Below are 27,086 nucleotides of genomic sequence, written 5' to 3'. Positions count from 1 at the left end.
AAGTTCTCTAATGAAATTAAAAACGACCAGAAATACGCTTCTATAGTGCAGCACGTTGTGCAGGTTTAAAATAAAAACAAGTCCTATATACAAAATAACTAAGATATACGAATTGAGTGTTATACATGAAATAACAATGCCGTAAGAATTGCATATACTGTATATAAAACACCAATACCGTGAGAATAATGTATCATATGCGAAATATACATGCCCTACGAATCACGTGCTACATACACGAAATAACGTCGCGCGAATCACACGTGATCTATACTAAAAAAAAAATTAGAAAAAAATAGTATACCACAGGTATTTTTGGTTAAGATTTCAATTATAAAACCCTGATATTGAGAAACTATAATACCATTGTCATCAACTATAAAATGGGGAAAAATGTATTGTAAAAACGTTTTAAGTAAATCGAAGACTGGAGTTATAAATATCATTGTAAAATGTGTGAAAAGAAATTGAACGACTACAAAAAATGTATGTTATAGTTCGACGACAATTTATTCTGTAAAAGTCAAGTACAGGTGCAAAAACGAAGCAAGCGAAGTTTCCTTTGGTTTTCACACAAATATGCAAGAGGGCTGTCTGTTACAGCCGTCCCTAATTTAGCAGTAAAGACTAGAGAGAAGGCAGATAGTCTTGGGTAACTTTTTACGAACGAATAATAGGACTGGTCGTCCCATAATAACGCCTCTGCTGCTGAAAGGGCGAGTATGTTTGGTGCAACAGAGATTCGAACCGACGACCCTCAGATTTCGAGTCAAGCGACCTAAACACTTGGCGCTGCCAGGCTTAAAGAAGTTCGTACTGAACCTTTATGGAAATGGTTGCAACAAAATACATTTTAACTAATGGACAAAACTTTATCTTTCAGGACAAACCATGATTCAGAACAAAATATTTTGAGATGTTTAAACGTAATTTACTTGTAACGTAGTTTCTCAAAACTATTTTTTCCATAAATCTTGCTAAAAAAAAAAAGATCTTAATTTAACAAAATTTCAAAAATATAAACCACCAACTTTAGTGTACAACAGCGCGCCATGAAATGGATATACTTCCTCAGAGTTCCCGAAAGTGTTCAAGAGTAAATAAAACAGTATTAAGAGTAACAAAGATTTTTTTCTTACTTTTCAAGTTCATTTCATAATGTGTTGTAGCCTACAGAGTGCATAATGCTTCTCGTGATTCATGGTATGTGCACGTTTTACTGATGTCGCCACAGTACAAATTGCAGCGTTAACTGTCCCTTATGTGACGTTATTTTGGAATCTACTAATTGACTGACAGATACACTACTGTATAGTTGTAGGAGTGGTTAAAAGAGAAAAATAATGTTTATACATTTCTACACAAACAAGGTGTAAAGTGTTAATTATAATATTGTATTACAAATAAACTATTTATTACTAGTGATTAGTCCGCATTGAATTACACAGACAAACACACACACACACACACACACACACACACAATACTTCCAGAGAAATAAAACTAAGATTTTTCAATCACCCGGTGAAAATAAAGTCGAAAAAATCTTCTGCAAAGCTGTTAATGAAGTTGTTCATGTGAAACGACTGCACGTTCAGAGCGTGCAACTCCGAGAAAGAAAGGTGATTTTAACCCCCATCCCTAATTTGGGATATGTAAATACCAGTTTTAAAAATAAGAGGTGCTTTACATATTCTACACCGCTTTGGGGTTTTGAAGGATAAAAAAAAAAGGGGGTAGGAAGAGAAAGAAACAAATGGGTGAAATAAAAGTTGCTGGCGTACAGTGGGTGGGGGGTAGCCTTTCGTTAGGTAGTCCAACTCAGGAAATTAAGCGTTCTTGAAATTTCCACTTGAACTCCCTCGCTAACTTCTAATAAATACTCGCTATCGTGAATAATTCATGAAATAAAATTTTCAAATCTACCGTAGTGCCTCTGGAACATAAACTTTAAATTTTGATACATTTAAAGTCTTATTTGAAACTTATGACGCTAACCTGTAATTTCCACATAAATTGCTTGATAAGATACGATTTTTTTTTTTCGAACATCGCGTTTCCGAATATTTACATGACAAGCTATTCGTCAGCGTTGCTTCAGATGTCACGTTGCGGAAGCATTACATCGTGCATATTACATGTAAAATATAATGCGAAACCTTGTCAGCTTTAGCAATTAGATGGATAAGCTGAAATATTTGCCCATGGTTTATGTAAAGAAAATGGAAAATAAAATTCAATTGTACACAGTTTCCATATACTGTTAAAATTAATATTTCTTTGTGTGGAAAATGTTTTGTGTGCGGTATATATTTTTTTCTGTACAAAGGACGGACAGTTTTGTTTGAGCGCCTCAGAAATACAAGGACTCTTCAGTTTTATCTTTTTTTCGGTTAATCAATTGTGGCTCGTTAGAAACACGGAAAATATTGCTAAATGTAAACTTTTTCGTAATAACGCATGCACGCTGAATTATATATATATATATATATAAAAAGACATACGACGCAATCTTCCGCCTCGAGAGCCTGCAAAACATGGACGACACGTATTCGGATTAGTAAAATGAACTCTAAGTTCTGTCGACTGGCACTAATTAGCCAATACGGGACAACACAGGTGGATAGGGAAATATATGGTAGAACTTGCGGCCTACAATCAATAAAGCTAGACTGGAAATTAACGCGAGCGAAAAGAAACCCCTGGAGAAGTCGTACTTGAATCTAAAGAGATAGCAAGCAGATCACGTCACAACTAACGAAGTCCGTCATAAGACAATTGTCAAGCACGATTCATTACGGAGGTTAGGAACGTGACGTCTTTCTGTGTCTCGCACATCTTAGTTCCCACCCACCCCCTACACACCCACTTTAACGTCGTGCACGCACTAAAAAGTTCATTAAAATTCGAACTGAAGATATAACATGCCCGGATGAATATCGATACTTATTTAGTAGAAGCTCGTGAGAAATAATAAAAAAACCCATCAAAAATATGTTTTTATTCAAAGAGAAAATGCGGGCTGTCAGAACGTGTCTCACTGAAGATCCTACAAAAAATGTTTACATAAGAACTCGCATAAATAGCGAAAAATGGAGATAACCTGCTATGTATCATTATATTCTGAAAAAGAGTGCCAAGCAGTCGCACGTGAATTAATCTCATACATACAAACGACTGGGACAAAAAACATGTCAAAACGAACGTTAATCCTCACGGTGGCTGTTTTCATTACAGAGGATTTGGCAGACAAAAAAATTAGCATACAACTTATGATGTTATCTGGGCAGAAATTTAGCAGCCTTGTCCTTGATGTCAAAACAAACCATAATGTGACCTGTAAAAGATACGTCAAAACTCCAGTCATTTAAGTGGTTCCAGTACCTATTTAACAATTCAATACTATAGTTAGAGCAGCGTGGATCATTATCTTCATTATAATAAGGCCTAGAAAGTCTTGTTTGGTTGATACTGAACCATAATTGTAATTATGCCATGGCTAGGTCTATGTAAGGCCTAACTGAAACGAGACAACAACAGAGGACATGACACGCTTTAATATGTAAGAACGGTGTAGATTTTGATTGGTGCAAAAATTAGATTTTTGAGTAGAACTCACGAAATTCCCCGACTAAATCAGACGTACAGATTACTTTCAGGATCCGAAGATGGCGGGGTTGCGGCTCATTAACGTCACCAACTCCGTAGGAATTATTTCAAATACCTAAACCTCGTGTTTGTTTACGTCATTACGTGTCGGAGTTGAATATGTCTTATTTATAGAAACTAGCATTCTTGATACACTTACGTGACAAATGTCAAGAAACATTATTATGTTATGGTCAATTCACCTCTAGAGGTTGCAAACTCCAGAAGTTTCGCGACAGTGATTTACATGTTATCTGGCAGTGGAATAGTTAGCCCCCCTCCTTCCATCTACTATTCAGTAATCCAAGATCCATGTTTAATCACATGATTGTATATGGTCAAAACATTTGTCGGTAGGGAAACCAATAAGCTACTCAATGTGTAACAAGATAATCAGAAGACAACTTATTCTATGGTTATTACTGTTAGTAATACATAGCCGCATGGCACACCTGTTGTTGGTAATGTGTTGTGTTTTACATGAAAGAATTGTGATTTTAAAAGAGAGGACATAAACAACATGCCAAATACACTTATACCAGTATTACAAAACACTTAAAAAATTAAAAATTATGTGTGTGTGTTAAAAATGTCTTTTCAATTTCTTCAAAGGTTACTTTTACTCGTGGACGAAAAGGGCTAAAACCCAATTAACGTTGTACACAAAACACCGTTAGACGAGGCTTAACACCACGCTTGTCTTTGATTTGTCAAAGCGAAATTGAAGTTTAAAAAAAAAAAATGGGTACGGCCAATCAACGAAAACATGTCACTTTACCTTTGGTGAAATTGGAAAGAAATATTAAACATGTATATATAATCATTTCAAACATGTGCCAACGTATAAAGCGTTCTTTGATTCATAAAACTGTTGATTTTAAACAAGTGATTAACGGAAAGTGTTATCGATACCGTGTGTAACAATGACGGTACTGTGTTTCGGAAACTAACAACGTTAGCTCCATTGAACAGATAACAAGGATAACATTCAGCTAAAAAGAATCAACATTTTAACATTCTGTTTGTTTATATTTCTTCACTAAAAAGTGAATTTCGATAAACAAACGAATAGAATAGGGTCCACAATAGCGGTTGGTTCTCATAATTTGCTTTAGATGTCTAGTCCTCTTACTAACCACTGGTGAGTAAAGGGTTGGACATCTAAAACTAAGTGCGCCTCCCACTGTTTTTTTAGTTGTTTTTTTTCTGAAAGTTGGGGAAGCTTTTTAAAGTAAAAAAATGTATTTCACTGTCAATGTCTCGTACATTTGCACTAGTCTGACCAGCGTGGTTGGGGCATGCGTTCACTGCATTCAAACCTTTTGTAGCAAAATTCAGAGCCATGAATGATACGTTTCTTATTTCTTTTCGGTAACACTGAATACAAAAACACTAAATGTAGTACGTCACGCATTATATTTCACTGTAGCCAATAACAAATCGTAACTGTGTTCTGGTCGGTACTGTTCAAAAGGAAGGGAATAAAAATTTGGGGTTATCAAATAGCACTCTGTTTCATTTAAAAAATGACAAAACTTAGAGATCATTTCTAACAAGATATTCTGAGAAATTATCATAAAGTAAATTATTAAGTGAAAGTGTGAAAGATAAAAAAAAAAATGTTTTAAAATGCCTGAAAGGTTAGATTAAACCACTGGAGATATAAAATAACCCCCCGAAGAAAAGTAATACATTTTGCATGATATTGGGATGTTGGGTTAGTTGCTTGGCGACACAGATGTATTTTGTATTTGCTCTACCTACATAAAACTATATTATTATAACTGAATAACAGACGGGTTGAAATATTTTTTTTTGTTCTGTAAACCATTAAACCTACAATAAAATTAATCTCTTCAGTTGAGGTCAAAATTAGGATAAAATATTCACTGTTGTGTGATATATTATATCAATAACAATTGTCTGTGTCTTCTCCATTATTAACATGCAGAACGTAGAATAATCAAACATCTAGAAAAGTGCTTGGAAAAAAAAACTCTTCAAATACTGCTTTCAACTCCATAATACGCTGGCGTTACATATTTAAATAATCACCACTCTAATTTAGATGTGTTGTTAACATAAAAAAAGTTTACGAAAATTACGTATAACCAACTTAATGTAATTTGTATCATAACAATTTTCATTTTCAGACAATTTGCTGATATAAAAAAGCAGCTCTGTCGTTTCAACGCCGGTTTCTTCCCGGCGTGCTTGGGTCGACATCTCTTCCCTTTTCGTTTTAATAATATTTAAACCCACTGATTCAACCAAAACTCAATTGGCTCCAACTTTTTCATCGCACGAGGCAAAGAGAAAAGAAAAAAAAAAAACATTTTTGACCACCTCGGGTTTTCTTTCATGCCCTGAAATTTTTTTAAGACTTGAAACAATTTTAAGCCTAAATCCCTACACGAATTCAATGATCATTTATTATTTTTATCCCAGTCGGGTTGAAGAGCTTTACAATTGGACGAAAATCCTCTTCGACGCAGTATATAACAAATACAGTACGACTGACGTACTATCAGAGAATTTTATTTGTCACAAGCAAGTTTCAACTAATAATGTTTAAAGTTAATATCTGTTGATATTTCTAATTCAGACCGCATGGTTGATTTTCATATGTTTCAGCTTAATGAAACTGTATCGTTTCTTCGGATATTCGGACAAAGCTACCGAATGGAAGTAGTCGGCCAAAAATACCCATCTCGGAATCTTGACATTCTCCAACAGAATAGTGGGTCTTGATCCCGTCTTTATTGCACCACAACTACTGCCCAATGATCCGTAGCGCGATTTGTTTTTGCGGTAAAGGGACGCGAATCATGAAACTTCTGATCAACAGTTCGGTACGTTACCGCTAGGTCACGCCTGCCTTAATATTCCCGTTTTTCTTTTTCCGCGAGTCATACAGAATCGTGAAAACACTCAAACAATGGAAGACAGGCAAGAAGAAGTAATAAAACCCGTGAAAATAAGTCAGTTTACGACGTACACCATATTCGAAGAGCTAGCCAACAAACTAAAAAGCAGGTAGCAAGTTACAATATTAACGCGGCTCTATAACTGTCAAAAGTATAGACGAAATGAAGACTTACGGGAGAAGTCCATTTCGTTTCGCTCTCGGATTAGTAGCAATTCGCGACGTTTACGACCGAAATTTCTGGGAGCTCTTCTGGTACTTCCTTCCCACAATTCAAGTTTTGTGGTTGATTTCCACGACGAATTAGACGTATATGTGCCCATACCAAAGAAACAGGCAAAAACACGAGAGGGAATTGATGTACAGCTAGATCTATGTATGACGAGTCCTTTGGTTAGGAACGAACGAACCAAATTGAAAATTCACCCCACTCGTGGTTTCACTTTTTTTTTTTTTTATTATTATCAGTATTCTTTTTACGATGACACACGCCGCTGTTAAGTCATAAAGCATCAAAATTTCGTGAAAATAGTAACCTCGTGACGGAAAGGTCCAAGTTGGGTTCTTCTAATCAAGAATTGGCCACGTGCGCACGTTTTGAAAAATCGAATTCTGCAGACATAATAAAAAGTACGTATTTTGTAAAGCTAAACTGTGCACGTTTAAATAAAAAATAATTGAACGTTACATTACGACATATAGTTGATTAACGTAAAAATCCAATCTGGAATATTCGATTTTTTTTTCTTCCTGGACAGAAACTACCGTCACGTGATACCTTTGTATTTCTACTCTAGAATATTGATTCAGTTTATCATCCATGATAACTGAAAAGGTTTGGTTTGTTCTGAATTTCGCGCAAAGCTACACGAGGGCTATCTGCGCTAGCCATCCCTAATTTAGCAGTGTAAGACTAGAGTGAAGGCAGCTAGTCATCACCACCCACCGCCAACTCTTGGACTACTCTTTTACCAACAAATAGTGGGATTGACCGTCACATTGTAACGCCCCCACGGCTGAAAGGGCGACCATGCTTGGGGTGAGGGGATTCGAACCCGCGACCCTCAGATTATACGTCGAGCACCTTAACCACCTGGCCATGCCGGTGCCTAACAATAAGTATTAGGCCTATTAAATTATTACACTATTCCCTGGTGAAAGCCTTACACATCATAATTATTACATTAAATGTAAATATTGTTGCAAGTCTGTTTTACAATACATTTCTATAGGTCAAGCAATAAACGACCTTATAACACCTTTTCGCTGCGAGTATTAAAACGACCCCACGGCTGAAAGGGCGAGCATGTTTGGTGTAACGGGAATTCGAACCCGTGACCCTTGGATTGCGAGGAGAGTGCCTTAACCACCTGGCCATGCTAAGTCTAAAATTAACGTTAAAGATCCACAGTGATTTGGGTAAAATTAGTCTTATATTAGAATATAAAAAAAATTGTTTAACTGTGTAATACTGCTTTAAAATAGGTATCTAGGCAACAGTCGTAACAATAACTGACATCTGGCGTTAACATTATTAAACACATTCTGCTCTGTCGATTACCGAGGGTTGTCAGTGTCACAGAACTATGGCTGAGGCAGAACACTCGTCTTCTAAAGTTCGATACTGAAAGATGCTACAAATAATAAGTTGTGACTGGTTAAAAAAAAAAAAAAAAACTAGTTAGGGACCGTTCTACAAATTATATCTTAGAGTTCTAAAAATTAGTTCATTCGTTAACGACTTGTGATGACGTAACTGCAGTTAACGTATACTCTAGTCTCGCGTAAATTAAACTTAAAAATTAAAAGGTGGAACTTTGAAATGAAACACAAAACAGTAAAATAAAAATTTAGTTACCTCCCCAGTCTGTACAAGAATAAAGACAAGATAAATTATATAAAATTTTATAATTCTGAAAACTTGACAAAATAAGTAAACCAGTTTAAGTTAACAAGTAAAATCAACTTTCAAAACTGCACGATAAAAAAGATTACCTGTCCCACAGGCAAATTTTCACTATTATCGTCACTGTGACAAATATAAATCAGTTTCTTTCGAAACAAGACGAGCGAATAATGTGCAAACATCTTAAGAACATTAAGTACAGAAATGTAGTTTGATTATAGTTAGAGATGTTCTAATACTAATCTTAAGCCTAAAATGTTAGTTAATTTATTCTGTTTTTGGTACTTTACCAACCGATCAAGAATGTTTCTTCAGCTTGTACAACATTAGCGAAGAATTTACGTTTATTTGAAAGACTTACAAGTGCGTACCCTACTTTCTGTGTATCTTATAATTGAAGAATAATTCAGTTTCTTCTACTTTTTATTCATTGGGTTAGACTAAACAACATTATCAGGTTTTATCACTTCTGAGAGAACAGATCCCTCACTAGTAACCATGGGTTAGGCTAAAGAACATGTTAGGGTTATATCACTTTCGGGAATACAGATCCCTCACTTGTAACCATGGGTTAGGCTAAACAACATTATCAGGTTTTATCACTTCTGGGAAAACAGATCCCTCACTAGTAACCATGGGTTAGGCTAAACAACATTATCAGGTTTTATCACTTCTGGGAAAACAGATCCCTCACTAGTAACCATGGGTTAGGCTAAAGAACATGTTAGGGTTATATCACTTTCGGGAATACAGATCCCTCACTAGTAACCATGGGTTAGGCTGAAGAACATGTCACTTTCATGTGACAGGTCACTTAGATATACAACTCCAAAACGATGCCAGATTTGAAAATACAAATTTCCTAGCTCACACATTCTGGCTTAGGTCACAGTGACTTTATAAAGTCACTCACTTAGATATACAGCGATGCCACATTTCCTAGCTCGGCTAGGCTCTTTAGTTCCAGTAAAGGGAAGTCGTAATGCTACAGCATACAATGACATTCTAGAGAACTGTGTGCTTCCAACTTTGTGGTAACAGTTTCGGGAAGGCCCCTTTTTGTTTCAGGATGACAATGTCCCCGTGTATAAAGCGCGGTCCATAAAGACAAAGTTTGTCGAGGTTAGTGTGGAAGAATTTGATTGGCCTGCGCAGAGCCATGACCTCAACCCCATCGAACACCTCTGGCCTGAATTGGAACGCCGACTGCAACAGACCTCTGTAGAAACGTTTAATTTGCTGTTTTTAACCATTGTTACATTTGAATGTGCTCTTAATGATAAACAATACGGGGACCTTATTTTTCAAACACAAGTTATGTTTGTTTGTTTTTTTGAATTTCGCGCAAAGCTACTCGAGGGCTAGCTGCGCTTGCCGTCCCTAATTTAGCAGTGTAAGACTAGAGGGAAGGCAGCTAGTCATCACCACCAATCGGGCTACTCTTTCACCAACGAATAGTGGGATTGTTCGTCACATTATAACGCCCCACGGCTGAAAGGACGAGCATGTTTGGTGCGACCGGTATTCGAACCCGCGACCCTCTGATTACGAGTCGAACGCCTTAACACGCTTGGCCATGCCAGGTTCACATGTTATGCAATCTAAGGATTGCGTTAAATTTGAATAAAAATCCTTACGCTTCCTTACAACTCTTAGGTGATTTATTAAAAATGAAAATTAATCACTTATTTTACAATATTAACTGCATTTAGCTGTTACATGAACAAAATTGGCTTATAATTTCACAGCAAAACTGTGAACGAACCTATAACAACACACACACACGTTCTTTCTGGATGAAAAATATTTGGAAAACATCACTAACGTTGCGTGTTACACCACCCATTGTTATACCCCCCCCCCGAACACAGTTATACCCGAGGGTATCCCATAAACTCGTATACGATACGCCTCAGGGTATTTAATAGGTTGTTTTTTTTTTCCCGGGACACGCAGAGAACAGTCCCCAAGTCCGAGGCGGTCGGGAGAAAGCCCAGTGTAATCAAAATACTAAACAAATTAATAAAAATGAACAAACTCCTGATGCACCCTAGAGATGGCGTAATGGATCATACACGAGGGAAGTTACAAATATTTCACCTCACACAAGGGTGATCAAACTTTGCCAACCGTCGAACCCCTTCAACTGCTTTACTGTATTGACGGATAACTTCCCGTTCGATAACGATTATGTATAACTGATGTATCGTGCGCGCACTACTTTTTATAGATTTATTCTAGTTTTAAAAGGAGAGGAAACCATGAAAATAGAAAATTTAAACAAAATCTCGCGACTTACTTTTATGTGAAGGATAATACTGTTTTGTTGATAAGTTTTGTGAATATCTGAGTTGATACCCAACAGCTTCAAACGAAGATCCGGCTCCATATTTGTTCTTGTTTTTTTTATATACTTCGATTTCATAAGCGTCAATTCTACTGTAAATTAACTGTATTGTTTTTTTTTCGCGACCACTGGCAATTGTTCCAGATCCACAACGAATTTCAGTAATTTATATGTTAATTACAATTATTAATTTGCTGTATATGTTACTATATTTGTTTTATAACGTCTTAGCCCTTTGTTTCATTCGTTATTGTAACTAGCAAGTTCATAAATTTGATGTATGACTGCAGACCACCAGGGGAGGCAAACACCACAGTGTGGAAACCTTTGACCCGAGAAGTACCTAACATGGCTATGTAGTCGCAACCAGTGGATCATGGGTTCAAATACCTGTTACACCAAATATGTTGGCCCCTCCATTCGTGGGTGTGTTGTAATGTGAGGATCAATCCCACTGTTTGTTGGTAAAAAGCTAGTACGGGCTTTTCGACTTTAGAAAATGTACACAAGGTTTTGTTATTATAAGATTCTCCTAGGCTGGTTTAGTTTGTTTCGAATTTCGCACAAAGCTACACGAGGACTAGCTGTCCTTGATTTAGCAGTGAAACACTAGAGGAAAGTTACTACAACTCACCACCAACTAATGGTGGGATTAAGTGTTATATTATATCGCCCCCACGACTGAAAGGAAGAGCGTTTTGGGAAGGGGGATTCGAACCCGTGACTATCAGATTGTTTTTTTGTTTGCTACTGAGCATAAATTCACTTAATTGGTTACCTAAGAAGGCAGGTATCGAAACCCAAATGTTAGAGCTCAACCATCGTCGAACGAGTTGGGTTAACCTCTTCTATTTATGATAAACGCAAATTTTTCATAAAAAAAAACGAGTAAAATTTTAAATTTTTACCAAGAAAAATGTTTTGTTTGTGTTGTTATGTTTTTTTTTTTGTCCCAAACTGTTTTAGAAATCACGCTTTTCATTTTATTTTACGAACTTCCTGCCATTCAATCATTGTGTTAAACTTCATTTGAATGCCGGTTGGGGTGAACAGCCTATTACCGAGTTTTATAAAATGTGGACTGTTATTATAACCACATTGATCGCAATGGAGGGAACTTGAACGAGCAGGCCACGCTGCGTATGTTACAAGATCGTCTTTGTCACGAGAAAGAAACGTGGTTCGTGTTGACGTGCTCGCGCAAACAGAAAAGAAACGAACGCGTGTTTTCTGCAATTAGACTCAAGTAGAAAGAAATATCTTTATTCTTCGATGAAGCTCTGTAATAAAAACCGACTTACTCCAAACCGACATGAAACTATTTTAAAGCTAATGACTGGATGCCGTGGTCAGTGTCATTTGCTTGTAAGGCTATAGAAGTAGATGATGTCATTACACGAGACCATAAAAGTCAGTCCAGAATGCTGTTTGTCGTACAAATGAGGAAGTTATTGGCGAATGGAAACTAGGTATATAATATTTTCGTGTTTTATGTTTTCTAGGGGGCGTTACCACTAATCGGTACAGTACCTGTACCAAAGGAAAATGAATAACGCCCTACAGTTACTAAGTTATTAAAAGATGACCCAAACATTTCGAAACACGAGAAATTAGTTTCAAACACATCGACGATACTTTTAAATAAACCGCATCTTTTAAGTGGCCAATGTTAAACGCACGAGGTATCAATTATTCATATTAAGAACATATATTGCATTTTAGGTTTCAAGTTTTCAGACACTGTAAAACATCAACGTCTGGAAAGAAAGGTCACGTGAGTCATGGATACGGAGAGAAGAGACAAACATAAAACATTGGAGTCAAGTATCTAAGGAAATTAGACATCTGTTTCTATACGAACCGGACTACATATATAGTTATACGTATAGTTACAAAAGAGCTAGCTAATAACGGTCTGAGAATCACGGACCCTCTCTGATCCACAGACCGGTACAAAAGACAATTGCCCCCCGCTAGTACAACGGTAAGTCTGCGGATATACAACGCTAAAATCAAGGGTTCGATTCCCTCGGTGGGCTGAGCAGATACACACACACCAAGACAATTAGCCACGTCCAGTTCTAACCTATACAACGTCAATACTACACGAATATATTTGGACCTCTAAACAATTTACGTTGAAATAACAGGACTGAACGTCAACCAACTTATACTATTGTTTTTTCCTTTAGTTAACTTTGCTTTTGAATCAAGGTTTTGACAAGCTTTAATTTGACTATTCCTCTATAAAACTTCCATAAAGGATATTGCAGAATACACACAAAGAAAAACGCCGGGGGATATTATATTTTATCTTTCTCTTATTAATTTATTCTACAGGTTTCGTGACTCCAAACGAAATAGTTTTACTGAGAACTAATTTAAAAAAAAACATAGATGTCGCTTTTCAATTAAATATAATTAATACAAATTAACTGTATATACTTTCCAAATGTACAAATATACAATACAGTTTATTTATAAATTAGGTACATTACAAATGTTCAAAAATAAAACTGGTCAGTATATTTTTCTTTTTAAACTAAAATCTTACTCTATTATTTTCCTTATTATTATTATTATAATAGAAATGAAATTTATTTGTCCTATAATTTTGTGTGTGTGTGTGTGTGTGTGTGTTCAGTGTTAACGTATAAAGCTACACTAGAACTATGTACAAATAACCATCCCAAATTTCTGAACGCCTAAAGGTACCAACTCTTTTCGCCAATATCCTCTGGTCGCGAACCGTGAACCCTCGTATTCACAATCCAAGAACACTAATCAGTGATGTCAAGAAAAATCCACTTGTAGAGAAAAATATACATGTAAAAACGGCTCGTTTGGGTTGAGAAAATTTTTTTCCGTAGAGGAGCGAACAACGTTTCGACCTCCTTCGGTGATCGTCAGGTCGAAACGTTGTTCGCTCCTCTACGTAAAAAAACAAATATGCAATTTGCTATTGTTACCAAACGAATTCCAAAAAAAAAATTACGCAAATTTCATATACAACTGAAAATGCTATTCTTGTTAGAAGTGTATATGTATGTTGATATCAGAAATAAGGATCAGATGACATAATATTTTATAGACCGTATTTGCACTTAACATTCCAACAACTACAATTTTCACATACACAACTTACCTCGCATCTCGTGCGGTTGATATTGTAGAGGTTAAGACGAAATATCCGGTCCCTTAAATAAAAAGAAAACACGCCGTAGTTAGAATATATTAAATTATAACATGTAAGCTCGGTCTATTATTATTTTCTGGGTAATTTAATTTTCCCTTCATAATTCAAAGTTTTACTTCTAAAAAATCCATAAACTGAGAAAAATAGCAATTACTGATTTGAAATAATTATACAAACTCTAGGCATGAAGTACGGGTTTCGTTATTTACTAACACAACCACGTGATGAATGTGTCAAGTTAACAGCGTATTAAGTTATCAAAATATTTTCAACTACAGAAACAATACATTGTACCAACGTCAACACCACAAGGTTCTGTACTCTGCTATTCGAGAATGTTTGTTTTTGAATTTCGCGCAAAGCTACTCAAGGGCTATCAGCGCTAGCTGTACCTAATTCAGCAGTGTAAGACTAAAGGGAAGGCAACTAGTCATCACCACCCACCGCCAGCTCTTGGGCCACTCTTTTACCAACGAATAGAGAGATTGACCGTCACATTATAACACCCCCACGGCTGGGAGGGCGAGCATGTTTGGTACGACGGGGTTTCGAACCCAGCGACCCTCAGATTACGAGTCGAGTGCCTTAACCCCCTCCTGACCATGCCGGGCCTATTCGCGTACAATGTCTAAACTTTATGACTGCTTGACCGTTTCAGGTACGTGTGTGTAGTTAGCGTGGATTTGATAACGATTTGAGAGTCATGAACCTCGGATCCACAAACCCATATGAAAACAACTAGCCACGCTCGCTGCTCTAACAACGTCCATACTACACGAATACATTCTGACCTCTAAATAATTCACGTGAAAATAATACGAATGACATCCGACCAACTTATGTTTTATATTATTTACGTCGCTCTCCAAGCTTTCGATTCATTAATCCTATATAAAATATTTCTGAAGGATACTGTAATATACTTCCCAGAGAGAAATGGTTCTCTATAGTTCACATTTAATAGGTCTTGAATGTTACTGATAAAACAACAAAACGAATTATTCAGTGAAAAAAATCTTTATCATATACAAATGGAGTTTCACTGTGGCCGTATTCTCGAAAAAAAAAGCCTAAACCATGACATTAATCACCAGATGGCACTCGATGTTGCAGACAATTATAAGATTTAAATCAATGCTTTGTACCCATCGCGGGTCTCGAAACTCGATTTTTTATCGTTCTAGGCCTTTAAATTTACCGCTGACCTATCACTAAGAGGGCCGAACATACGAAAAGTATATCATTTTCTCGAGATCTATTGAGACTGGAATTCCAAAATTTGTCCATTTGCATTGTAGTTTAAAAAAATTGCAAAGATTAATCAAAACAAGTGCATAATTTCCAGGGAATTTCAGAAGTTTGAAACAAATGAAATATTTAATTTGAATAATGGCCGTCTTCGTTTCCGAAATAAAATTGAGACAGAAATACGAAGGTTACAAAAGGGAAACTGTATATATTGAAAACAAGATACGTGAAGAAAGTCGTACGAAAATAAGAGGTGTCAGTATAAAAAAAATTTGGTTTCGTAAATATTAAGCAGGGTGGAGCAAACTACCAGCCATAGCTGTGATTTTTGGAAGTTTTGGTTTAACATCTACATTGAAATGCACAACTTTCATAAAGACAATATTCGCACGTTCTTGCGAGGTTAAAGGCATTCAAACCGACTGTTGTAACAAATGAAAAATAAATAGTTAGTAGAAAAGACGTGATATTTTCAAGTAAAACCGATTTATCCACAAGCGTCAGACCCTCAAATAACAGTAGATTCAATCACGATACAAGGAGCGTTCTGCAATAGGTAACTAGACTGAGTTCCTTACAGTGTAAAATACAGTCTGGTCAAATCTGAGAACCTATTTCGACGATATGTCGGTCCTTTCTGCTAAGCTGTGTTGAGCTCCGTATATATATAAAAACGGCTGGTTTGGGTTGAGAAAATTTTTATGTAGAGGAGCGAACATTTCGACCTTCTTCGGTCATCGTCAGGTTCACAAAGAAAGAAAAGGTAACTGACCGATAGCTGACCACATGTTTGAAGGGGGTTGTGTCACTGAGTGTAAGTATGTAGAGGGTGCGCTTAGATGTTTGATTATATTTAGTAATATAGGTATAAAGGTGTTCCTTTGAAACCAATACAAACCAGCCGTTTTTACATGGATATTTTTCTCTACAAGTGGGTTTTCTCGTCATCACTGATTGTGTTGAGCTCCATAGCTTTATAATTACTCGGGGCTAGACTCCATAAAACTAAACACGTTGTTCGTGACGATTCCCTTGTAGAAAATGGCTAAAGAAAGCGCCCTTCAATTCAACAGATTAAATTTGCTTTCTTTGTCTAGTCGATAGCATCATCACCTAAAATATGTTCCCTCGCAGCACTGGTCAAGTGTTACATGTAACCAATGTCACATCCGGCCAGCAAAGGACGTTACAGTGCCAATCCTTTTAAACTGGATGACATACACAACTGTAACAACCTCTCGGGCAGAGGAGACATCATCTACCACAGAATGAGGTAACCTTACTAACATTCCTGTAAACATGTTGTCACCGTTACACAACAGAACCTATATAACAGACCATTAAAGTATCACAAGATTTCAACTCAGTGATATGGACGATACATGGTGGCGACCGACTTCACATCACAGAAAAAAAGCGAATGTTACTAAGAAACAAAACGATTAATGTCGCAAAATCTCTTCATACATATAACTAGAATCAGTACGTTATTATTAGCGGTAACTAAGACCAGGTTTAAATTATTTCATACATTCATCTAATTAGAAACTTGTCTAATAATGGAGTGCTTAAAGTTACTATCAACGGTCTTGTCAGTTTAATGTTACACCCCACGGAATAAGATACTAGTAACAAAAGGTTTGGTCAATGGCATTTGATAAATTTGAACAGCACCTTAGGACAAACATAGGATGAACGGCCAGGTCAGAGATTTCAGAGGTTCAAAACTACTGACCAGAGGGAGAGCAATCAACCAGCAGCACCCAGGTTGACTCACAGTTACAATACCCCCACACAGACAGACATACACTGGTTCGTACTCTGAACTTTATAATCAGCAACCTAATGAGCCAACCACCGTAAGCCACGTGTGATCATCACAAATTAATATAATTTAAACTTTCAAACTAATTAAAATTAAACAAAAGGACACAAGCCTTACTTCACGCTCGTTACCCTTATAACACTAAGGACTACCAAATCTGTTTAGTGTCAAACTATTAAATGTTAACGTCGGGCATCTTTATAAATAAAACAGTAACGAGTGTGTTTGTAAGCGTGGGAAGCTTTCTTCATGTTATTAAACTCTTCACAAATGAAATCAGAAGTAAAGAAATACAGATGGCGACACCATGTGTGCGTGGTAAGTTTTTTTAAATTTCTTTAAACTGTACAAAATAATGAAATTCGAAGTGGAGTAGCAGAGACAGAATCATCGTAATGGGGGTGAGAGAAAATGGTGCTGTGCATTATAAAAATGGAAAGGTATTTGGGAAACGGATTTGTCATTCCAAAGAACCCTGGCTGAGTTTTGTGTGTGGATTTCTTTGTTTACAGACATTTGAGAGTGCCATTACTGTCACCCTGTTGAGTTTTGATACTTTCTTAACAATATTTAAGTTTGAAACGCGTCGCTAGATCTAGTGCATTTTTTGCTGACACGACGATTTGGTTTGTCATTCGTGTTCAAACAATTCAGCTCAAAGTGTATTTTGTACAAGAGGTGTTGTGGAATAGGTTTAACCCTGTGGTCATTGAGACGCTCCGCACGACCACTAGATTCATTCAGAACTATACGTACCGAACCTTCTTCACGAATAGTCTTAAGTACATCAATTGTTTTAATTATTTTAAAAACACAATACTGTCAAAACCAATCAAAATTAAGATCACTTAAAGTTGTGGCCTGTTCATTGAATAATTATTGGTAAAAATTAGATTAACACCTAATGTACAGAGAAAACAATGTAATGCGCTTTGATAACACCATGTTACAACAATGATTTTTATGTCACGTTGCTTAACAACAAAAATATAACCCAACGTCTTTGTTAGTCTCTGTACTGAATGTATAAAATGAAATTAATATACAACAGAACTGGAAGATATTTGTTGATTTCTTTGTTTAGAGTCTCCGTTGATTAAAGATGTTTGTTTTTGATGAAAACGTTGGTGATACAAGATAGCTTAAATGCAGAAATCATTTAAGTTTAAAATCGAATATGTATTTTTATTTGCAAGACAAATTGTAAGAACTAGGCTCTAAGCTAGGTTATCCCATACTACTCTTTACTTTAGCCTTATTATACCAACACTCACTACACTTACAAGGTTTCACGGCACTACTCCTTTTTACAGACCCCTTGCACCACGGTCACTAAAATCTAATTGGCAAACAGTAATCGAACTATTACATTTGGATAGATACATTTTGACTTTTATGACTCCTATTTCAAGATCATGCTTGACGTGAAACACACTGGCTTTTACATATGCTTGATGGATGTAGTTACACTTGATCTTAAAATGGCGTACAAATTCACAAAAAAAAACAACAACTACTCTAAATTACAATACTCGTATATTAGTCTAAACATTTTGCGTTGAATTGAGCACAAAGCTACGGGTATCGAAATCCGGTTTCTAAGATGCGAGTCTGCAGGCATACCGCTGCACCACTGGTGGGGTACTCTAAACACTCTTCAACCCCCAGGTTGTGGTTTGTATGACGTTATGTACAAAAGTATACCGCGGGCTGCTCTTCCCATGGCTGGCATCGAACCCCCAATTTTAGCGTCATAAGACCTCCGACTTACTCCCGAGTCACTAAGGAGCTTCAAATTTAGGGCAGTCTTTAAAAAATATCATTTACCACCCATAGGGGGTTCCAAATATTACATAATATTGAAAAAAAAATTATGTTTTTGCTCGATATAACATTAAGAGTTAAGGCGACCAAACAATCGAATATTTTTTTTAACATAAACTAAATTATAAACCCTGCAGATTTTAGTGCAAAGGGCTATGAAACTGGATTACTTATTTTACATTGTAAAGTACACTCACCAATGGTATTCATTATGATATTTATGGTAACATCGTGTAAAACTGATTCGAATTTAGGAGCCTTTAACCATTACAGTTACGGACACACAAGAACATTGGTAAACACAAATAGTAGAAAACTGTTTAATAAACGGGGAGAATCGAACCAGATTTCTAATGATCGTTTTGTTTTGTTTATAGTTAAACACAACGCTACACAAAGGGCTATCTGTGATCTGTTCATTACCGGTATCGAAACCAGGTTTCTATTATTTACCTCCGCAGACATACCACTGTGCTACAGGGTGATAGAAACTTTATCAGAGTTAACGTCACAGAATTTCAGTAGGAGATGAAACAATTGGTCAGCATGAAATATATCCATAAAACGGTCTAACTGATCAGTTACGACAATACCAGTTTCGCGGGAAACAGATTTTTTATTTTTTATTTTTTTTAAATAGACACAGTAAGTATACGATTCACGACGCGTCTTCACACTAGCCTACACATATTTCTTAAGTAATTAATTATAAGGAAGAAATGTGATAAAACGGTATCCTTCCACGAGGAAAACAAGCGCTAAAGTGAAACATGACGTTAGAATATCTCCACTTAAGCGAAACGAAAGACTAATTGAAAAACAAATGTGCGGAAAAATTCACGATACGAGACGAATTTCTGGAAAATTACAAAATAATAAAGATCGGGCATCTGATCCTCTTACACTGAAACAAAACTTAGTAGCTCGATAATTGCGTTTTAAGGTCAGTGCTGGGAAATGGGCACTTTTAGCCAATGACGAAGACCATCTCATACAACGTTAACAGTGTTGTTCTTATTTATTATAGTGCTAATGGAAGGGGCGCAGTGAACAAACACGTAATACATCACAATTATCTTACACGCTCAGAAAGCCTGCGCGAAATTTTTATAGAAGACTATTTTCATTAGTTGTATGTCGTTAAAGCCTATCTCACCAAAAGATAATTAATTTTGAAACTTATAATGGGATATTACAATAACAAGATGACTTAAGTTTCTTTCTCTGCGATTTGGCCTAGTGGAAAACAGCTTTCTCTCATGAACATGAATACATTGTCATACGAAGAGTTCAAAGTTTAGACTCGGTTGATCAGAGGTCGACATAAATTAAAAAAAAACAGCAACTGATTACCGTTTAGGGGCACTGTTCAATAACCACGGTCACTGATTACCGTTTAGGGGCACTGTTCAATAACCACGGTCACTGATTACCGTTTAGGGGCACTGTTCAATAACCACGGTCACTGATTACCGTTTAGGGGCACTGTTCAATAACCACGGTCACTGATTACCGTTTAGGGGCACTGTTCAATAACCACGGTCACTGATTACCGTTTAGGGGCACTGTTCAATAACCACGGTCACTGATTACTGTTTAGGGGCACTGTTCAATAACCACGGTAACTGACCACTATTAGGGACAGTGTTTAATAATAATGTTAACTGGCGGGCATACATCACTAGATTCATAGTAAAGTAAGACAGAAAATAACTAATATAATGAGATCAACGTATCCAGAGATGTGTTGAAACGAGTAATATGTTTCGCTCACTTTTTAAACACCAACTTATGCCAGAGGGCGTAGTCAGGTGAAAAGGCTTCAATAGATCACACTATTCTGTCAGTAACCGATAGGTGGATCCCCCCCCCCCCAATACCAGATAAATTAGTCTTAAATAACGAATTACTTTTAAGAAATAAAGTTCACTCACTAACATAACCTTGTTTCGATATACATTCATCCTACTTTTCGAAGTATGGGAGAACATTGTGATAGAAATCAAACGTATACACAGAGGGCGTAATGAAGCTTCATTCATCTCATGTTATCTTAGTTACAGCGCACGTGGACGTTTCACATGACGAGAATTAAGAAAAAAAAATTAAAAGGTTAAACATGTGTTTTCTGCCAAAATCATAATTCGATCATTACTGTTACGGTGCATGATGATTCAGACTTGAAGGTGGGGGGGATGAATGACGAAACAGCCCCCCCCCCCCAATACGGTGGCGCACGGTATGGTCAAATTATTACTTTTTTAATATTGATAATACTATTATCGTACTCTTGAACGCTGGTACGTCACAGATGAATGCATGCAATGAATGGTAACAACCTACAACTTGTCACTACTACATCGTTTACTTTGAATCTGGCGCAACGCTACGCGAGGGTTAACTGTTGCGAATTTAACAGTGAAAGACTAGAGGGAAGGGCAGCTAGTCATCAACACCCACAGTCAAATTTTGAGATATTCTTTCAGCAAGGAATAGTGGAATTGACCATCAGTTTATAACGCCCCCACAAGCAGGTTTGAATTCGAACCTGCGACCCTCAGATTGCGAATCAAACGCCGTAACCACATGGTCATGCCAAGCCCTCATCTGTGTAACTTTTCTGAAGATAATACGACATTCCTTTCTAGATTTGGACTGAAGAAAACGAAATCGGTTTATAGTTTTTCTCTTTTCTTTAGTGTCTGATTTGACGCCCACATAAAAAAAGCAGTAAACCATGTACCGGTTACTAATTATTTTATTTTTGAATAACATTTACACAAGAGTAAAAGTGAGGGCTATAAAGAGAACGTTAAAAAGAGACCACAGAAGGTAAATAAAGGAGTAACAATAATAAACAGGAGTTTGAGATTCCCTGAACATTTACAAGCATGTAAAACTTTAAGTAACTAAGTTTCTCTGTAATTATTCTAATGTGGATGACTCTACACAAACCGTTCAACGTAGCGAAACATCCTAATGTTGTTTATTCATGAGCGTATTGCTTTTGTGAGAAAACCATACCCCGTTTTTATTTAGTTTTTTTTGGTAGAATTAGAATCAGGAGCATCTAGTAGTATAATACCCAACAGAAGACAACAATTACTTCGTTAAATCACCGACTCAAAACTCTCTTTACACGAAAGAAAATACATTAAACATTTGATGTTTTATTAATTAAATTAACGTACAAACTTCAGTTACGCGAGGTAGATACTGTAAGATTAGTTTCCCAAAAAAATTATTTATAAAACAGTTTGACGTATTTCGAGAAATTGTTTGTTCTCCAGCGATACTTACGTGATATTGTTTCTTGAGCCACGTGTTATATGTACTTAAAAGTTCACACTCGACTACATTCTATTTACTTAACTTGTGTGTGTGTGTGTGTGTGTGTGTGTGTGTTTCTGTATGTTTCTATACAGCAAAGCCACATCGGGCTATCTCTTCCGAGTACACCGAGGAGAATCGAGCCCCCGATTTTAGTGTTGTAAACCCGTAGACTTACCGCTGCACCAGCGGGGGACTTTTATGCGAGGCCACACTGACTGGTGTACCCAGGTTTTTTGTTTGTTTGGTTGGTTTTTTTTTTCTAACATAATTGCAAAGCTTTCTCTTTGTTTCCGGTTACATGGAGAAAGCTGTAATTTTGTCAAGTGTTTCTCTGAATGCGATTGGTCAAATAAGAAAGCACATACACAAGAAATGTATCGAATTGGTTTAACCTATGGTGGTCATTCGTTTCCTTCCCCTTTTACAGAACAAGTCCCCGGGTGAGATATTTTTTCCCGTAAGTCGCTCAGAGACCCCCTTATATTTCATTGCTTATAATTATTATAAAGGCTGCCTGCGGTAAAACTACATGAAAATGAACATTAAGCCAGTTACTAATGCATGTGGCAGACATGCTGTTACATGTTTATTTCATCATCATGTAAAGACACTAGTGCAGTAGTCATAGGTACGACATCCCCCTTTACAACAATAAAATCCTAGAAATGTAGTAAGCTTCTTCCTGGAATTAGTGTGAGAAAGTTATATTAAACTAGGGGCATTTGTTTAGAACCTAACTTTTGTTTATGTCCCTAAATAACAAGAGCGAACAAAAACCGCAAACACATTCGAAAATCTTTTAGCTGTAGAAATGGAGAATTGCCTAAAACACATTTTTGTTATTGTTGTTTTGTTGGGTTTTTTCCCCCAAGACGAACAATGGAAATTACTTCCGAGAATGACAACGCATAATAAAAACGTATATGGTACACGCAATTTCCTGAGCATGCGCACAACTTTCACTAATATCTTCACTTTCGTACCCTCGAGATCGGTTAAGTTTGCCCCGCCCCTTTCCTCGAGGGCAAGATCGAGGCCGGTTTTTGACACCTCTGTTGATATCTTCATCCTACTGCCCCCTAGAGTTATGCTGGTGAGAAGCTACAATTACCGTGTTAAATTATCACGACAAGTAGAGCCTCTTACAAAGCAAGGCGCCCTAACTGCCTCCTCATTAGGATTCTGGCCTAACAACTAACTAATGCAGAACAGGATTCGCGATATCTTATTGTTTAACATGAACCTGGGAAATAAGTTAAAGTTGTGGATGAGGGTTTGAAAATGATAAAACCCGCATCACTCGTCCCTGGTGCTTATGTGCAGTAAATACCCGCCTCACTCGTCCCTGGTGCTAATGTGCAGTAAATAAGGTGTCATGTTAGGCTTAGCCTAAGCGATAAGTGCGTATCAAAGGTACTATACATGTATCCAACTTGTAGAACACAAAATCAAAAGTAATATTAATATGTTGAACTTCACATTAAGGACTGAACAAACAATTGGCTACCACTTAAAGAGAACCCTGACGCGATTAGCTACCACTTTAAGATAGGCCTAACCCTTTTGGTTTCATTTACAATGTTGAAGATATAATCACACAAACATAAACTGCTAGAAAAGCCAGAAACTTAAGTGTATTACTGAAAACAAGAACGTCATGGAGTAAACATCTGTAAAAACAAAAACGGAGACACTGATACAAACCATGTACTAAGATACAACACTTTCCGACCATAGAAATCGGAACACTAGAAACTGAACCAGTTTACTGTTGCCTTGACCTTTGAAACATATATAAAAAATCTTCAACATAAGCAGCTAATACGACCAAGATCTACCAGTGGTTGTTTACCTACACAGCTTTATTAACAGGATAACGACAACAGAGACTAAACGGTAGAAGACATGCACCTTTACAATCTGATGTACGATCCCAGCTAATATACGATTAATACTGACAAGAGAATAGTTTACTTACATAGCTCCAACGAACAAGATATCTCTTTTGGTATCCAGGTAGAAGGTATCATAGTACAGTTCTCCACAACTGAATTTCTTAACATGTTCTGGAAACAAATAAAACAAACAACAATACATAAATCGGGGTGCTTCAACATTATTATTATAATCCATTTCACTCTAAGACAGAATTTATTGTTTTTAAACACAATGTGTAGACAATAAATACGAGTACGGTCCCTAATGTAAACTTGCACGTAATCACAACCTGATACAGGTGGACTGGTTTGTTTTAACAGGTAAAATTAAGTTCCGCAATACCAGTACCGATAAGGAGGTCTTTACACGTTGTGTGAAACTATTTTTAATTGTATTACAAACGGGTTATATTATAGAACTCGTTTGAAATTTTATCAGTACGGAAAGTAAACTATATGGTTTCACTGTCATGCGATATCTGTCTGTGTAAGACATACGTGATTTCATATCTAGAAGTTCAAAGAGAGAGACAACAACCTTATATTAAACGATTAACTATAACAGACATTATGAATTTAGAACACGATAAGCCTTTTTACTAAATAGTGGAAGAAGACGTCAGAGCAACACGTTACCCAGGTTAGATATTCGAAAATGTCATCGTAATAGGTTTTTATGAATCATTCATGGAGAGACACGTTTAGAAGGGTTTTTCAACGTTCTGGCGTTCCTGAAGGTAGCCACAACAACCGGTCGAGTTTAGTTTTTTGAAACAGTGAATGATGTAACAACATTATTTGCAGGGATTTAAAATCAACCAAGAAGCGTATGCCCAATTATTAACGGACTTTACGTTAAATTACTTTTACTGCTAGCTTTCGGCCCTTTTACCTGAGCTTTCAACGGTTAACAATGCAGTAATAAATACCCTCAAATCCTACTAAACAACACAGTAATGATGCATATGTCACCCACGTTTTTGTTATTTAGTAACAGAAGAACTGGCTTCTAACTTGAACTTGTTCGAATGACTTAAACCTAACTAACCTTCTGAAAAGAAAAACAAAACGCAACTTGTCTTGAAATGTATTCAAGGTCCAATAAAACAAAGGTCCAATTGCATAAAAATTCGAACACGATTTATCGACGCCATCTAGCGAAATGCAAATCGAAGTTATTAGATTAGGGCACCTCACATAACTTGCTAAATTATTTGTTTTCAAGGAATACGTGGAGACCATTAATCAATTTCTGTCTTAACAAACAAATAAGTTCGCAAAGGTTAAAAATTGTTAGATCTGTACACAGAGAACAATTAGCTTCCAGCAACATAAAAATATCTTTGGAAAAAAAATCCTTAAGCCTGTCACAGATCCATTTGAAACTTAGCGTTTACTTACCGATTAATATTTATACATTCATTTAAAAGCTAATATCTAGTAATCTGAGGAGATCTAGGGATCTTTGACGAGAATATAAAATACGTTACATTTTATGCTGAGACGTTATAAATATCTCTAATGTGTCTTAACTAATTAATTTTTTGTTTAATTACTGCTTCATCATACATACACATCGCAATAAATGATGTGTCTGCTCACATACATAACAACACCGAACTAGTAAGTTTGATGTGTATTATAACAAATATAAAGCGATTAATATTTTCCTCACTGTCAAAGTCGTTTCCGAAGGAGAACCACGTGTTGTTTTAGAAAATATATTCAATTTGTCCGAACTGAATTTAATACATTTTATGGGGGAGCAAACACACAGTTCTCTCACGAAAAATTATGTTAATATCTAAGTTTCAATATTTAAACGTTTTGCACCACATGCTTTCAGAAATCTATACATTCGATGAAGTTAACAGTTTAGACAACAGAGAAATAGTTTGTGATAAATCAATAACAGAAACTAATATCTATATCTATCTACATATATATAAAACCACATGTAAATACTCATTGGCACCGGTCAGCCTCTAACTGTAGACTTACTCTAGTTTTAAAGGCACTATTTGCTCGCAATAAACTGATTCACAATTCAAACAGCTTCATCCGTAGTGAATATATGTATATTACCTTAGAGACAACACAGGTAATTATAAACGTTTATATGTAAAAATTCTGGGCTCAAATCTCTCTTATTTTAAATACTTTTATACCACAAAACCTACTCTTGTGGTGACGAAAGAGGCCACAACATTTTCCCCCGCCGTCGGATATTCTATCCCGCCAGGTCTCGTGTCTTTGAGGCCGACCGCCACAGCCCAAGCCCGTGACATGGCATATAAGCATGATAATGTAGAGTCTTGTAGCAGCCATGCACAAATTTTTATTACAGCGACATCTAAAGAAAATGCTGTTCAGAACCACTGAAGTTAACAGTTACAGAATATTAAACCCTTTATTGACGGTGATCAGAAAAAGCTAATTTTCAGTCGCATTGCCAGACGATCCGGATACACGAACATCTCGGTGCTATAAAACCCTCAGAGTTGTACAATAATGTCCATTGCAATGACATCATTACAATCTACACATTTCACCTCTCGGTAATGACATCCCGTTATGTAATGGATACAATATGTCAGTTGATAACACGATTTTTAGTTAGGAGTTCGTAACGGACTTTAATATCAAATAGACTTTTGTTCTCGGTAAAAGGGTTTTAACAAAAACAAACAAAAAAAAAAACGACTCTGAATATACATAAATAATCACGCAGAAAGACGTATACAAACTTAAACACGTGCAAACTGTAGAGACTAAATGTCTCAACCCTCGAGTCACTAGGACCTTCTCCATCATTTTATCATCCAGAGACCATCACGTGCTTGAACATTTTAATAAATTTCCATTCTGTTCGACCAATCAGAGCTGCAGATGGAGT

General features: G+C 36.5%; 1 protein-coding gene across 7 annotated transcripts in view; it reads right to left on the bottom strand.

The window, feature by feature from the left end:
- The window catches only part of LOC143222388 (semaphorin-2A-like), a 99,515-nt gene that overhangs the window by 41,469 nt on the left and 30,960 nt on the right, over window positions 1–27,086 (bottom strand). For 4 of the 7 annotated variants that reach the window (XM_076448850.1, XM_076448855.1, XM_076448851.1 and 1 more), the window contains 2 exons: window positions 24,232–24,319; window positions 13,964–14,024 (listed from right to left, as the gene is read on the bottom strand). In XM_076448850.1, the coding sequence (XP_076304965.1) occupies window positions 13,964–14,024; window positions 24,232–24,319 (149 nt within the window). Of the gene's footprint in view, window positions 1–13,963; window positions 14,025–24,231; window positions 24,320–26,370; window positions 26,812–27,086 lie in introns of those variants that run through there. The other 3 variants (XM_076448849.1, XM_076448853.1, XM_076448854.1) reach the window with 3 other exon arrangements.

The sequence above is a fragment of the Tachypleus tridentatus genome, chromosome 8 (assembly GCF_004210375.1).
Source record: "Tachypleus tridentatus isolate NWPU-2018 chromosome 8, ASM421037v1, whole genome shotgun sequence".
NCBI classification, from domain to species: Eukaryota; Metazoa; Arthropoda; class Merostomata; order Xiphosura; family Limulidae; genus Tachypleus; species Tachypleus tridentatus.
This window is presented reverse-complemented; position numbering and strand designations above follow the sequence as displayed.